A 15,806-nucleotide genomic window follows, 5' to 3' on the forward strand; every position below is an offset into this window, starting at 1 on the left:
TTTAGAGTATTAAATCTGCTTAGCTGTTGCTTTTATTAAAGCGCGCACACACACACACACACACACACACACACACACACACACACACACACACTCAGCTCCTCGTTGCCCCTCCCGTAGAAATTTCCGGAAGCTGAACTTGGCATCTCTTCAGTTAGAAATTTTGGCAGCTAGCTCACGCACACACACACACACACACACACACACACACAGCTGTTTTCACTCCACAGCCAATCAGATGCTAGAAATACTTTTAGAAGAATCATTCACCTCCTTAAACGACAGTTTGTGGCATCACACACTGAGTGAAGTAGTATGTATAATAACTTTTCATCTAGCGCCATCATCAGGTCAACATGTTGTGTCTGTGTCCAATACCAAAAACCAACCATTCATCAGCGTCAGCTGGACTCTGTGTTTACTGACTGCTAATTAGCTAATGTTAGCATGCTAACACGCTAAACTAAGATGGTGAACATGGTGAACATGGTAAACAGCATTGTCACTGTGAGCATGTTAGTATGCTGGTGTTAGCATTTAGCTCAGGTACAGCGTCACATAGCTGCTAGCATGGCTGCAGACTCTTAGTCTTGTTACAGTGCAAGTAGCTGAGCTAGCAATGCTACTGACAAGTAGCCTCACGATGCCTTTGGCTGCCTCCGTCGGTCACATGACCCTCTGTGCATGTCGTAGTGGTCCCTCGAGGGTTACAGGAAGCTGCATCACTGAAGGCTCTGATGCTCCATGATGCAGCAGTGCAGAGTCAGGCATCCTGAGCTGACCTCAGCGGTATCAGGTGTGTTAAACATGTTTGTGGGTTTTTGAAAGCTGATCAACAGTTTTGAATTTGACCCAGTGACCCCTGCAGGTTCGTCACAGAGACCCTGTAAAGTTTTGTTTTGTCATTATGTGTGTATAAGAACTCTGATCCAGTTGGAGACAACGCTGTGTGTTTTTACGGCTGTGGGGATCACATGTTCTTCAGAGTGAAATATCTCAACAACTGTTGGTCTGCTGCCATGAAATGAGGAACCTGGGGATGACTCTCCCTCTAAACCTTTAGTTATAGTTAAACAGCAATATGCTGCTGACTCCTTGTGATTCCTCAGTAACAGTAGATGTGTGTGTTCTTCTGGAGCCCTGCTGCTCTGTAAGTAAACAGTGACCTGATATTAGAAAGCTGCCGCTTTATTATCTGCTCATAATCTCTGTAACTGTGATCCTTTAATAAACCAACTGAAGCACATCAGGCCCAGATGGAGCAGAGAAAGTGCTTTTGTTTTTGTCATCACAGACAGAGAGAGAGGCACACTGCAAAAAGTATCTGTCGTAACAAGTCCGTCTGTATTTCTCCAAGGTTTTGAAGGTCTTATAAGCCCATGGACGAATCATCTTGAGACAAAACAAATGTCATTTTGTCGACTGACTACAGGAAACAGACTAGGAACAGTTCTCTCAGACGATATCAACCATTCCTGCATCTGATTGGACAAAGGTGCTGCTTGCTGCGTCATCATTGGTCTTCTCATTTTCAAATTTGAAAGAAATGGCAGAGGTTCAGGAATCAAACAGGACATGTAGCTGCTGAGCTTTATTTTATACAGCTTGTTTTTAATGTACACAGGTAGCATGGAGCTCCCTTTGTAAAGGTGTAAAACGTGTGTCATGATAATAATAATAATAATAATAACATTAAACGTAAAGTATAAAAAACGAAATGAATCTGTATAACAAAGATGATTCACAACAGTAAATACAGTAAACTCAACCTCGAGGAAAGTTGTTACAGAGACATCATCGTCCAAACGCTCTCTGATTGGTCAACACAGATCTGAATCTCTCTCAGTCGAGGTTTTCTAGACTTTTGTCTACTAAACTTTAGCATGCTGTTGCTAAACGCTACATGTTACATGGCAAAGAATAGGCTACTTCTTAAAATGTATGCTAACATTATGTATGCTAATGTATGCTAACATGCTAACATTAGCATTCAGGTTAAAACACAGCTGAGCCTGATAAGCTGAGTATGTGCTCACACACACATATAAAGCAGTCGTCAGTCTCTCATCAAGCTGTAGCTCGCTCGCTCTCTCTCTCTCTCTCTCTCTCTCTCTCTCTCTGTGTGCGTGTGTTGAACATGTGATTTACATACTCTGCTCTGATTGGACAGTTGACAGACTTTACAGTAACTGACAGAAAGAGTCATTTTAAAAGCAGCTGATTAGTTTCTGCATTTTTTGCAGTGTAGACAGGAGAGGGAGGTGTGGCTAACATGGGCAACAAGACAAACACACACACACACACACACACACACACACACTCAGCACCATAAGCACAGAGAGTGAACTGTGATACTCTGCAGGGCTCAAACACTCAGAGGACTCTGCTGCTGGACAAACGCTTTAACTGACCTTTTACTGCCAGTTTACCTGTCTGTCTGACCTGATCGCCCGCCTGCCTGTCTGTCTGCACTGAAGAGCAAACTGGATGTACGACAGGATTTTACAGACTGAGGGTGTTTCTGGACGTTTCACTTCACTCGGCTGATGTTTGACTTTCAGCTCTCAGATCACTTTTCAAAGTTCAGGTTTGTTGGTTCCGTTGGCCGAAATGTCTGAAGAAACGAGATTTAGTTTGACTCGCTTTACTAAAACGCTTCAATAAAGGACGTCAATACAACTCACTTATTAAACATCCTGCAGCAGCCAATCAGAACAGGGTTTCTTTCAGGAGAGCCTCATGATTGGCTCACTGCAGATGAAGCCTGTTAATTGTCATTTTAATTAGTTTATTTGGATTCTTCATGTGAACCAGCACACATTTACATATTTTAGTTCACTTTGGTTAAATTTGAACTCTACTTTAATGTTTAATTGATTTATTATTTAAGCTCAATAACATATTTGAATCTTCAGTTTAGTTTTGCTGTAAGTTTCACTTGATTTACTGTTTAATCATTAATTTGATTGATTTCTATTGCTGATGCCTCGATTTATCTTAATTTGTTGAATTGATCTTTTTGTTTAGTTTAGTTTGGTTTAGTTTAATCCACTGTTTAAATAAAGCTGATTTAGTTCAATTCATTTTGGTTCGTGACATAAACATTCTGACTAACTGACTGATTCATCTCAAGTTAAGTTTTTTTGCTCATGAAAACATTTTCTTTTGGAAATGGAAGATTGTGTTATTTCGTACACATTATAATTTTAAGGCTTTTGCTTTCTGTTTTAGTTTTATTTTGTTTCATTTTGTTTTCCGTATTTGTTGAATGAACTGGTTTCATGGCGATGAAGCGTCTGAGCAGCCTGATGCTGAGGAGGTGGAAGGAGAAGGAGAGATGGACGGGGAGGAGGAGGAGTGAACCGTACGGAGGAGGAGAGGAGGAAGAGGAGGAAGAGGAGGAAGAGGAAAGGCAGACAGACAGGAGAGACAGACAGACACAGAGACGTATGCTAAGGAGGAAGTCTGAACCCTGTGGACAGATGGAGGAAGAGGAAAGGATGAAGGAGAAGAAGAGCGTGAGCGGCAGGAAGAAAGAACGCAGGAGGTCTGAATCCAACATGGAGGAGGAGGAGGACAGGGAAGACAGGAAGAGGATGGAGACGGGCAGAGGGAAAGAAAGGAGGAAGTCTGCATCATGGATCATGGTGGAGGACAGAGCAGAAGGACAGATGGACAGGAGGCAGAGGGAGGCGGACAGGCGGGCGCTGCGGCGACGGTCAGAGCCCTGCGGGATCCTCTACGTCCAACTGCTTCCTCTGTCCAACAGGAAGAGGAGGGAGCTGCTGCAGAGACGGACGGGACGCAGGACGTCCTGCAGCGAGGAGGGGGATGGACAGACGGACCGGAGGCAGAGAGACGAGTTCAGACGGATGACCAGGGGGAGGTCAGAACCCATCGGCCCTCTGGACAATAGTAAGCAAAAAGACTACGCCAACACTTGGCTTTGATTTATACATAAAATATAGAAACACAGTATACACTAGCAACCAAGCAGAATCACCATAGCAACCACCCCTAACAACTACCTAGCAACACCTAGCAATGTCTTTGACTGACTTTACTGTGACACTAGTGAAAACACCATAGTAACCACCTACTAATTCCATAGCAACAACCAAGCAACCACCGAGCAACATCCTGCTAACTAACATCACCATAGCGTTAAGATAACAACTACCCACTGCCAACCATCCAGCATCACCACCATTAATAAACACACTGTTTACTCTAGTAACCATTCAGAATCACCATAGCAACTATCTCAGATAGAACAACAACAACCTGGCAACCATCAGCTTCAACAACCAACCCAAAGACCCTAACAACCACCTAGCAACACATCAGCAACCATCCAGTAACACCACCAATAACACAGCAACCTAGCAGCTGCCCACCATTTAGCAGCAAACCTGAGGAGCCTTCAATCATGTCACATGATCTTCATCAGTCCATGGAGTTACCTAGTTAGGGAATTGTAGTTCAAAGTTCATGCTTGCAGCTGAGGAAACAATTTCAATGTAAGGTCCATTTAGTAGTTGTTCAGGGGCTTTCGACACATCGCAGCTTTTAAGACTGCTGTCATAGCCTTTCTTATATCTCTCCAACATCTCTGTCTTTGTAGTCTGCACACCATCTTGTTCTCTTCACTGAAACTGTGTTGAAACCGTGAGAGCAGGAACAAAGAGAAAAGGCTAAAAAACGAATGTAATCCTGTTATCGCTGCACAGGTGGACGCGAACAGACTGAGTGTGTCAGTGTGCGTCACGCCACCACAGCAGACCTGTTCTTCCCACCAAAACTGAACCTATAATCATTGTTTGTGATGAGGTTAATGTCACTGTGCTGTAATCTCCCTGTAATCACAGCTCAGTCTGGCTCAGGCTGGTTCCTACTGACATAACGTAAATCTTTAAAAACACCTCACAAATATATAGTTTCATGTTTAAACCAAACTTGTAAGCAGGTTTAGGGGGTCCAAGCGTGATGCAACTTGGAGCTGAAGGCTCACTGACTCGGCTGGGGGAGCAGTTATCTCTGTATTCCTGCTAGTTCATACGTTGACTGTATATATGGTTTAGTTGGGAGGGGCTTTAATATTTTTCTTATTGTCAACAAATGTCAGTCTGAGTTCAGTTCTCTAAATTAGATAAACTTGGATTCTGCACATGATGAGCAGTTTATTGGTCAGTAAGTCTTCTTCAGCCCTGATGATGTCATAGTGATGTCATTATGCTGGGACAGTCTAATGGAGGTATAAAGTGGGCGGAGCTGCTGGTTCTGGAAGTTTTTTCCCGCTGTTCTGTAGTCCCATTTCAGTCTTCTACCTCTTCACTGATTCTTACTTAGAAACTCATACAGGTTTATGTTCTGACCACCACTTTGAATTAATTACACTTTGTTTCTGTCAGTTTGGTGGATGGCTCTAAATACTACAATACCCATGAGCCTCAGCTGCTGTTGCTATGGAGAAGAATTTGTTGTTGAATTTGAGGACAAAGCAATTGACCTAAAATCTAAATGTGAATTCATTAAAGCTTCATATCCTAAAATCAGTGTAATCTTTAGCTTCAGCTCACTGATAGCGGGACACACGACTCACTGTGAAGCTCTGTGATTGGATGTTTGTTAGTGAAAGGCATCTTGGGAGTCGCAGTTGACTTCTCTCCTTCATCACGTCCACAGGCTTCTTGAGAGTTTCATGTTCATCACAAACTGTAATTGCAGGAACCTGGGAAAGAAAGACACTAGCCCAGTGCATTGTGGGAAATGTAGGACCTGGTGTTCCTCTGTTTTTATCTGTCTGTCACAAGAGCAGCTACATCAGGAAGAGACACACTGAGGAGGAACGGTTTGATTTAACAACTTGTTTTAGTTTAAACGTGAAAATGAGTTGAGAGAATGAAGGTTAGCGACTAGACGGTCCTCATAGAGTATTAATTCTACTGTGTGTGTGTGTTAATCTGTTAAAGTGCCTGTCTGTTCATGTTTCTGCACACACCATGCAGAGCGTCCTATTAACAGATTGGTGTGTGTGTGTGTGTGTGTTAGAGAGAGAGGTACAAGGTAACCTACATTATTCAACACACACACACACACACTGTCTGTACTTACTGTTCTGTGTCTGGGTTTGTTGCCGACATTATTCACATTTTGCAAACTTTGCCCACAAACACGACGTGATCTGGCAACACTGAGAGAGAGAGAGACAGGCAGACAGGCAGAGAGGGAGAGAGAGAGAGAGAGAGAGAGACAGGCAGACAGGCAGAGAGGGAGAGAGAGAGAGAGAGAGAGAGACAGGCAGAGAGGGAGAGAGAGAGAGAGAGAAAGGCAAACAGACAGAAAGAGAGAGAGAGACAGACAGACAGACAGAGAGAAAGAGAGACAGACAGGTAGGCAGACAGACAGACAGAGAGAGAGAGAGAGAGAGAGAGAGAGAAAGGCAAACAGACAGAAAGGGAGAGAGAGAGACAGGCAGACAGACAGAGAGAAAGAGAGAGAGACAGGCAGAGAGGGAGAGAGAGAGAGAGAGAAAGGCAAACAGACAGAAAGGGAGAGACAGACAGACAGACAGAGAGAAAGAGAGAGAGACAGGCAGGCAGACAGACAGACAGACAGAGAGAGAGAGAGACACACAGACAGACAGAGAGAGAGACAGGCAGGCAGACAGACAGACAGAGAGAGAGAGAGAGAGAGAGAGACAGGCAGACAGACAGACAGAGAGAGAGAGGGACAGGCAGACAGACAGACAGAGAGAGAGAGAGAGAGGGACAAGCAGACAGACAGAGAGAGAGACAGGCAGACAGACAGAGAGACAGACAGAGAGAGACAGGCAGACAGACAGACAAAGAGAGAAAGAGACGTGTGTGTTTGCATCTGTGTGTGTGTGTGTGTGTGTGTGTGTGGTGCGTGTGTGTGTGTGTGTGTGTGTGGTGCGTGTGTGTGTGTTTGCATCTGTGTGTGTGTGTGGTGTGCAGTGAGTCAGTGTTTCCTGCAGAGGGCGATGTTTCTTCAATCTCAATCCTGACTCCTCCTCTTCCGCCCCCCCCTTTGTTGTATGCTCCATCCCTCCTTTCTTTTTCTCACCTCCTTTTCCTCCCCCTTTATCCCTCCTTCTCCTCTTCTTTCTCTATCTTCTTTTTCCTGTTTTCCTCCTTTCCTCTCATCCCTCTCTCTCCATCACTTCCTCCTCTTCCTCCCTCTTTCCTCGCAGCCCACAGCCTTTCCTCCCCCCCTCCTCCCCCTCCTCCCTCTCTCCCACGTCAGGAGGAGGTGAGTGTTTTCCGTCTGGAGACGTACCTGACGGAGCCGAGACGTCCGGAGACCAGGAGGCTGCGCTCCTTCTCCTCGCCTCCCGACACTGGACCACGCTTCTCCTCCTGCTTCCATCCTCCTCCTCCTCCTCCTCCTCTGGCTCCGCCTCTTCCTGTTGGGAGGCTGGTGAGTGAGGAGTGTTTGTTGGCTGCTTGTTGTCATGATGTGACTCAGCAGGAGGTGATGCTTCAGACACATGAAGTACAATTCAGGAAGTCCAGTAGCAGATCTGAGATCAGACGCTGCACAGAGGTTTATCACAGATAGCATGGCCCACATGACCAGAGCTGTTTTCAGTACACAGTCAGACATTTATTACAATACATACAATCAATGATTACTCAATCAATAGTCACAACATTCCTACTTAATGAAAACTGCATGTGTCACAATACAAGACGCAAGAATTAGACATGAAGAGTCCTTTTATCTGTCGTCACGACGATCACAACTTGTTACAAACTAGTCTACCAGGACTGTGTCTGCTACGTCCAAATACTGCTCACACAAACAAACCAGTGAAATATTTCGCTCTGAAACGAGACAAACATTTAGCTGTCAGAACAGACGGAACCTCGGCTGTGTTCGGATCTGATCGGCTGTTTCCGGGCACGCTCGGTTCTGTGTCGCTGACACATTGAAGCAGCGTGAAGTTCACACAGGTAACGAGAACGGGACCGGAAATTGTGCTTTCATAATAAGACATTCAAGCACGAAAATAGAGTTACAAAAGAAACAAAAACTAACATTACAGAAGTTAGTGGTTGTAGATTTATGACATGACTGTTAATACAGTTTAGTTTGAAGCGGGTTGTTAAAGAGGACGGACTGAAAATGCAGCAATGAAACAGGAACTGAATTCCTACAACGTCTTTGACACTTTTCTGTTTTCATATTTCTTCTTCGTTGTGACTCAGATTGAATGTAAGAGGAATGAATAAAACCAGCAGCTGATTGGAAGTGACGTCATGAAGCTACCATCCTGTCAAGTTTTCTGTTATTACCTTTTCTTTAGTTTGCATGTACCTTGAACATTGGACCAAATTAATAACAGAAGTTAGTAAATAATACGTTTATAACAACGAGCAAGTGGAAACTGAACAAATGACTTATCATAGAGGAAATAAAACATCTCTTTTATTTTACTTGTAACAGAGTATTTGTACAGTGTGGTATTCGTACTTTTACTGTAGTACAGGATCTTGATATATATACTTCTTCCATCACTGTCTAATTCTCTGGTTTTGATCATATTTTGGTTAAACGTCATCGCCACAACATGTTTTGTTGTGAAATGTCGAACCGGAAGTAAAGCGTTTTAGCTCTGTAAACTTGTTAGCTGCTGCGGCTCCGGTGGTCGCGGCTGCTGTTTAACCTGAAACCGAGCGGCGGATAGCGGCGATCTTTACCGAGAGAAGACGGCCGTTTATCGGCAGATCAGAGCCTTCCAGCCGGGCAGAGACACAAGATGGAGCCGTGAATATTTTATTGATTCCCGGTTCAAAATCCAGAGTTCGACATCAGCGCAAAGAGGCAGAGAGCGGAGAGGAAAGGAGCGTTTAATGAACGGCGACTGTCAAGTAGGTGTTAGCTAACGTCTCATACATTTCATCAGTGATTTAGCCGCAGCAGCAGCGGCGGAAGAAGCTTCCAAAATGTACGTTTTTATCACAAAAATCGTTCTCACTTCATCATATTAATATTAAAGACGATGTCACTTCATAATGTTAGTGACAACATGTAAATCTAACGATCGGCTGCTGTCACACTCGCCTTATTAATAAATGGAGACGCGATTACCTGATTACCTAATGATCCGTAACACCAGGCTCCTTTTAAAAACAGCTAAAATTACCTTAACGCCTCCTAACCTGCCCCACCCCCGTTTATTTTAAAGTTAGGCTCCTTTAAATCGATTAATTTAAAGTCTCAAATTTCCCTAATGTGCTTCCGCCAAGGCCGCATATTAAATGTATTCCTTATATTTAATAATTGAATGTATTACTGCACGACTTAATTTCAGAGCAGTTTGAGGAGAAATAATTAGCATATTTTTTAGTTTTTTTTCCATTTTCTGACAGATTTTATTCACCTTTCACCTTCATCTGTGTGCCGAAATGTTAAATATTTCATTCATAATAAAGGATTTTTTAAAGCTGCTGTCAGAATCAACCAGGCGGATCTTTAAATCAGCATTCAATTCACCTGGTTAGATAATGAATCCATTAACAAAAATGCTGTTTATTTCACACAGTGAGGACATTAAATATGGTCGCTATTAGTTTGAAAAGCACTAAACATGATGTGTCTGCGAATGTGATGCCACTGTAAACAGAACTCTGAAGTGAAAACTGAAGTTTCTGATTTATTAGAAGTCACAGGTTGAAAGAACTCTTTAATGATCTTTGTATGCTGCAGCATTAAGATTTCACTTCACTGGAACTAAAGGCCCAGAACAAAAGGACACAGACTGAGGTGTCCACATACATGTTTTTAAAAGTATCTGTGTTCATTCTGCTGATGGTACTTTTTAAATTAAATGATTTATTTTGAGTTTTTTCGTCTCCAAAACGTTTTTTTCTGCCACAATTTCATTACAAATAGATGACAATTAAAACAAGTCATGTAGTGTCCCTCCTCTGTCACAACTCAATACCAGTCAGGAAAATGTCTGTAGTTTGTTGACTGACGGTGTTTGTGCTGCGTTGTCGGCAGGTGGAGGTTGCAGACGGCATGTCGGAGCAGCCGGACCCTGATGATGCCGGTAAGACTCTCCAGAAACAGCTGCTCATTGTAGTTTTTATCAAACTAACAGCAGGAAATAGTGCATTTGTAGGGACTATTTTCAGCGGCGGATGAATCCACATGTGGTGCTCTAGTGAGTATTTTGGGCAGTAGGACGGTGTGTGTGGGACTGCGTCAAGATAAACTACATTGTGTGTGCGTTCATGATGATGAAGGAAGGAAGGAAGGAAGAAGATAAATCAGGCTGTGATTCACACACAACATTCACAGCTGCTTTGAGTCGTCACTTATTCAGTCACACCCTCCTCTTTGTAAATGAAGGGATTTGTGGGCGAGCAGCAGGGGGCGACACTGAGCTGATCCCCCTAAACTTCAGTCATTTGAGCCAACAGTTGATCATCATTCACAGATTGAACAGATTCCCCTTTAATACAAGCTGCACACACGCGCACGCACACACACACACACACACACACACACACACACACACACACACACACACACACACTGAGGCTGTGAGTTATTCCTGGACGGTGAACATGTAGGACAGACAGACGAGGACTCTGACCTTCATCAGTCTGATGATCTAAAAACAGATTGAGATCAAAATCCAGCAGCTACAGGAAATAGCCCCAGACATGCAAGGGATTCTGGGTAGAAAGATGGATTCTGAGTAGAAAGATGGGTATGGTTCCTCGTGAGGTGACCTGTTCCCCTTGCTGTGTCTCTTCAGTTCTCTTACATCATTTTCATTTTGGTCTCGTCTAAAACAGAAACTGATCTGAGTCATGTTGAAAAGTCATGACTTCATTGTCACATGATTCGTCAGTCAGAGTTTTACGTCATGTGACTTCTTAAAAAGACTGAATCTGTCGGTCAGGGAAGAGACAATGTGCTTGTTTGATAGAACCTGCATCCTCCTGTTCCCAGAATGCTTTGCAGTGTAACGGGGGGTTGACACCTGGCAGAGAGTCACAGGCAGATGTTGAGCAACCAGCTGTCTGTTGTCATGGCAACAGACAGCTTAGAGACAAGCTCAGCTGATCTGTTGAAGTCACCGTGGCAACTGGCCCGTGGAGATTAGGCAGTGACCAACACACACTTTCACACACACACACACACACACACACACACACACACACACACACACACACACACACACACACACGTTGTTAATACTCTAATAATAATCGAGCCATTGTTTACTCTCACTTTCTCTGACTCAGCAGTTTTTGGGGTCCGAACACACAGGAAGTGATGTCACTGTCTCATGACTAGGGGCGGTGTGGACGACTGGTCTTAACTTGGTACCAGGTCCTCTGTGCAGGTTCACAAAGACGTTTATGTGCATCACAGACAGACAGAGAGACAGGCAGGCAGACAGGCAGGCAGACAGGCAGAAGGACAGACACACTGACAGACAGGATGGCTGAGAAAGGGGGCTGTCTTATAGCACATGTTCACAACATCAGATATTCTGTTGGAGTGTCTCCTACACGGAGTGATGCATTATGGGTTGTTTGTATCCTTCGTGTTGCTAAGCTAGCCAGTTTAGTTAGGTTCAACTGTCTCTGGACGTCTTTAACGCACAAACAGACTGAACCATCAGTCAAACAGCTGAGAATCACCAATGATGAAGATGATAATGATGATGACAACATGTTTTGTGTGTTTGTGCAGCGTCAGAGGAGTCGGAGAGAGACATCTACATGCGCTTCATGAAGTGTCACAAGTGTTACGACATCATCCCCACCAGCTCCAAACTGGTGGTGTTCGACACCACGCTGCAGGTGAGACAGGCAGAGAGAGAGACAGGCAGAGAGAGAGAAAGACAGGCAGAGAGAGAGACAGAGAGAGAGAGAGAGACAGGCAGAGAGAGAGACAGGCAGAGAGAGAGAGAGAGACAGACAGACAGACAGAGAGAGACAGAGAGAGAGAGAAAGACAGGCAGAGAGAGAGAGAGACAGAGAGAGAGAAAGACAGGCAGAGAGAGAGACAGAGAGAGAGAGAGAGACAGGCAGAGAGAGAGACAGGCAGAGAGAGAGACAGGCAGAGAGAGAGACAGAGAGAGAGAGAGACAGAGAGAGAGACAGGCAGGCAGAGACAGGCAGAGAGACAGAGAGAGAGACAGAGAGGGACAGGCAGACAGAGAGAGACAGACAGAGAGAGAGACAGGCAGAGAGAGAGACAGGCAGAGACAGAGAGACAGGCAGAGACAGAGAGACAGGCAGAGACAGAGAGACAGGCAGAGAGACAGAGAGAGAGAGAGACAGGCAGAGAGAGAGACAGGAAGAGAGAGAGACAGAGAGAGAGACAGGCAGAGAGACAGGCAGAGAGAGAGACAGGCAGAGAGAGAGACAGGCAGAGAGAGAGACAGAGAGAGAGAGAGACAGGCAGGCAGAGACAGGCAGAGAGACAGAGAGAGAGACAGAGAGAGACAGACAGACAGAGAGAGAGACAGACAGAGACAGAGGGACAGAGAGAGACAGGCAGAGAGAGAGACAGAGAGAGACAGGCAGAGAGAGAGACAGGCAGAGAGAGAGAGATTTGATTGATGAACACTTTATTTACATACTTCACATATTTACAGACAACTCAATAAAGTGCTAATTAAAAATAAGTTATCCAGTAAAAACCTGTGCAAAATGCAATTCATCGTTATTAACAGAACAGACGATGTCTCCGTAGCACCAGCGCTGTCTAAAAGCGTCAGTCTGGCCCTGATGTTGCAGAGCCAGACTGACCTGGCCTCCTGTCCCTCCCGGTTCTCCACCCGGTTCTTCCTGCTTATATATATGGCCATCTTTGCTTCTCCTGAGAGGAAGTTTAGGAGCTGCCACTTCTCTCTGTTTGTCTTTCTGTAGCCAGCTCCCATAATAAAAACACTCTGAGAAAACTTCACACCAAAGAGACTAAAAACCAACGTTAGAAGAGTGAAGAACTCCGTGAGTCTCTGACACTCAGTAAAAACATGGGAGACAGTCTCGCGGAGATCACAGAATGGACACTTGTTAAAAACAGCAGGATTAAGAACAGAAATAAAAGCATTGGAGGCGACGGCACCATGTAAAATCCTCCGCTGCGGGCGGCCCCGCCTCAGCGCCGGTCGCCCCCCCCGGGCCAGGCCGAGCCGGATCACCGCGCCCCGCACAGGCCTTCACGGTGTGTCCCTCCTCACCGCAACCAAAGCACTTCATTACCGATGAGGTTGCAAATATCACGTAGTCATAATCATCTACTTTAAGGTGGAAGCGGAGGTTGAGCTCCTCGTCCCGGTTGTTCAGTATCATATATAACTGTCTCCGGTGAGACACCACGTGCTTCAGTAACTGAGATCTGCATCCAGACAGGATCTTTTTGATGGGGGAAACCACTTCCCCGTGTCTGGAGAGTTCTCTACTGAGAAACTCATCGGTAATAAAAGGAGGGACATTAGACAAAACAACTTTGGTTGCGGGCTGCGTCAGCGGCAACACCGACACAAACATCTCGTTCACCGAAATACCTGTCTCGATGACGCGGTTCACCTTGTCCACCTGGTCCAGGAAGATAACGACGGCGCCGTTCATCCGCGCGGCCGATCTGACACTACCGTGTCCAACCCTGTCCCCCACCGCCAGCCCGATGTCCTCCACACTGCACGGGAAACCGGCGGAGATCTTAATACCATGTTTCCGCATGAACCTGGAGAAGTCTCCATTTACCATGGTGTCAGAGACACCGGCCAGCAGAGACACCGGCCAGCAGAGACACCGGCAGGAGACAAAGGAAACCCCAAACAAACCCCAAAAACCCCAAACAAACCCCAAAAACCACAAAAGTGCTCCAACTATCAATTAAAGTAAACTACCACCAAGAAACTACTTTAAATTAAAGATATTACTGAAAAAAATAAACGAAAAAAAGTACGAAATCCACTCACTCAGCGTCTCACTCACACACCACAATCTCCCAGCATGCACTCTGAGAGAGAGAGAGAGAGAGAGAGAGAAAGACAGGCAGAGAGAGAGAGACAGGCAGACTAAAAGTCTTAAGTCTTAAAACATATTCATTCACTTCTTCCTGTTTGAGCTCTACAGGTTCGCCTCTACTAGAATATATTATTATCATTATTAATGTTGTTGTTGTTGTTGTTGTTGTTGTTGTTTCAGGTGAAGAAAGCTTTTTTTGCTCTGGTGGCAAATGGAGTGAGAGCTGCTCCTCTGTGGGAGAGCAAGAAACAGAGCTTTGTAGGTAAGACTGTCTGTCTATCTGACTGTCTGTCTGTCTGACTGACTGACTGACTGTCTGCCTGACTGTCTGACTGACTGACTGTCTGCCTGACTGTCTGTCTGTCTGACTGACTGACTGACTGTCTGCCTGACTGTCTGACTGACTGACTGACTGTCTGCCTGACTGACTGTCTGACTGACTGACTGACTGTCTGCCTGACTGACCGTCTGTCTGTCTGTCTGACTGACTGACTGACTGTCTGTCTGACTGACTGACTGTCTGCCTGACTGACCGTCTGCCTGTCTGTCTGACTGACTGACTGACTGACTGACTGTCTGCCTGACTGACTGTCTGACTGACTGACTGACTGTCTGCCTGACTGACCGTCTGTCTGTCTGTCTGACTGACTGACTGACTGTCTGTCTGACTGACTGTCTGCCTGACTGACCGTCTGCCTGTCTGACTGACTGACTGACTGACTGTCTGACTGACTGTCTGTCTGTCTGACTGACTGACTGACTGTCTGCCTGACTGACCGTCTGCCTGTCTGTCTGACTGACTGACTGACTGACTGACTGTCTGCCTGACTGACTGTCTGACTGACTGACTGACTGTCTGCCTGACTGACCGTCTGTCTGTCTGTCTGACTGACTGACTGACTGTCTGTCTGACTGACTGTCTGACTGACTGTCTGCCTGACTGACCGTCTGCCTGTCTGACTGACTGACTGACTGACTGTCTGACTGACTGTCTGTCTGTCTGACTGACTGACTGACTGTCTGCCTGACTGACCGTCTGCCTGTCTGTCTGACTGACTGACTGACTGACTGACTGTCTGCCTGACTGACTGTCTGACTGACTGACTGACTGTCTGCCTGACTGACCGTCTGTCTGTCTGTCTGACTGACTGACTGACTGTCTGTCTGACTGACTGTCTGACTGACTGTCTGCCTGACTGACCGTCTGCCTGTCTGACTGACTGACTGACTGACTGTCTGACTGACTGTCTGTCTGTCTGACTGACTGACTGACTGTCTGCCTGACTGACCGTCTGCCTGTCTGTCTGACTGACTGACTGTCTGACTCTATATTTAGCAGTCTCTCTCTCTGTCTTTCAGGCATGTTGACGATCACAGACTTCATCAACATCCTGACCAGATACTATAAATCCCCCATGGTAACACACACACACACACACACACACACACACACACACACTCTCCTCTTCTCTGATACCACTCTCATGTCTGTACAGCCAGCAGCTGGTTAGCTTAGCTTAGCATAAAGACTGGAAAAAGGGGCAAACAGCTAGCCTGGCTCAGCCTGTGTTCAGGTGTGAAGATAAAGTCTCTCTGTCCCTGTCAGGTCCAGATCTACGAGCTGGAGGAACATAAGATCGAGACGTGGAGAGGTAAAAACTCTTTGATCTCTCTCTCTCAGCCCCAGATCTTAACACGCTGACAGTCGGACGAAGTGTTCCTCGTCTCCTCCGAATAAAGGCCCCACATCATTGAGCTACATGTTAAAACAAGGGG

The 15,806-nt window shown here is 45.5% G+C and overlaps 1 protein-coding gene across 1 annotated transcript in view; it reads left to right on the forward strand.

Annotated features, from left to right (window-relative positions):
* The window catches only part of LOC139304592 (5'-AMP-activated protein kinase subunit gamma-2-like), a 36,478-nt gene that overhangs the window by 12,121 nt on the left and 8,551 nt on the right, over window positions 1–15,806 (forward strand). The window contains exons 5-10 of the mRNA XM_070928524.1: window positions 7,214–7,440; window positions 10,030–10,078; window positions 11,740–11,849; window positions 14,211–14,292; window positions 15,390–15,448; window positions 15,637–15,682. Of these exons, the coding sequence (XP_070784625.1) occupies window positions 7,214–7,440; window positions 10,030–10,078; window positions 11,740–11,849; window positions 14,211–14,292; window positions 15,390–15,448; window positions 15,637–15,682 (573 nt within the window). The remainder of the gene's footprint in view (window positions 1–7,213; window positions 7,441–10,029; window positions 10,079–11,739; window positions 11,850–14,210; window positions 14,293–15,389; window positions 15,449–15,636; window positions 15,683–15,806) is intronic.

This window comes from Enoplosus armatus, chromosome 21, assembly GCF_043641665.1.
Source record: "Enoplosus armatus isolate fEnoArm2 chromosome 21, fEnoArm2.hap1, whole genome shotgun sequence".
Taxonomy (NCBI): domain Eukaryota; kingdom Metazoa; phylum Chordata; class Actinopteri; order Centrarchiformes; family Enoplosidae; genus Enoplosus; species Enoplosus armatus.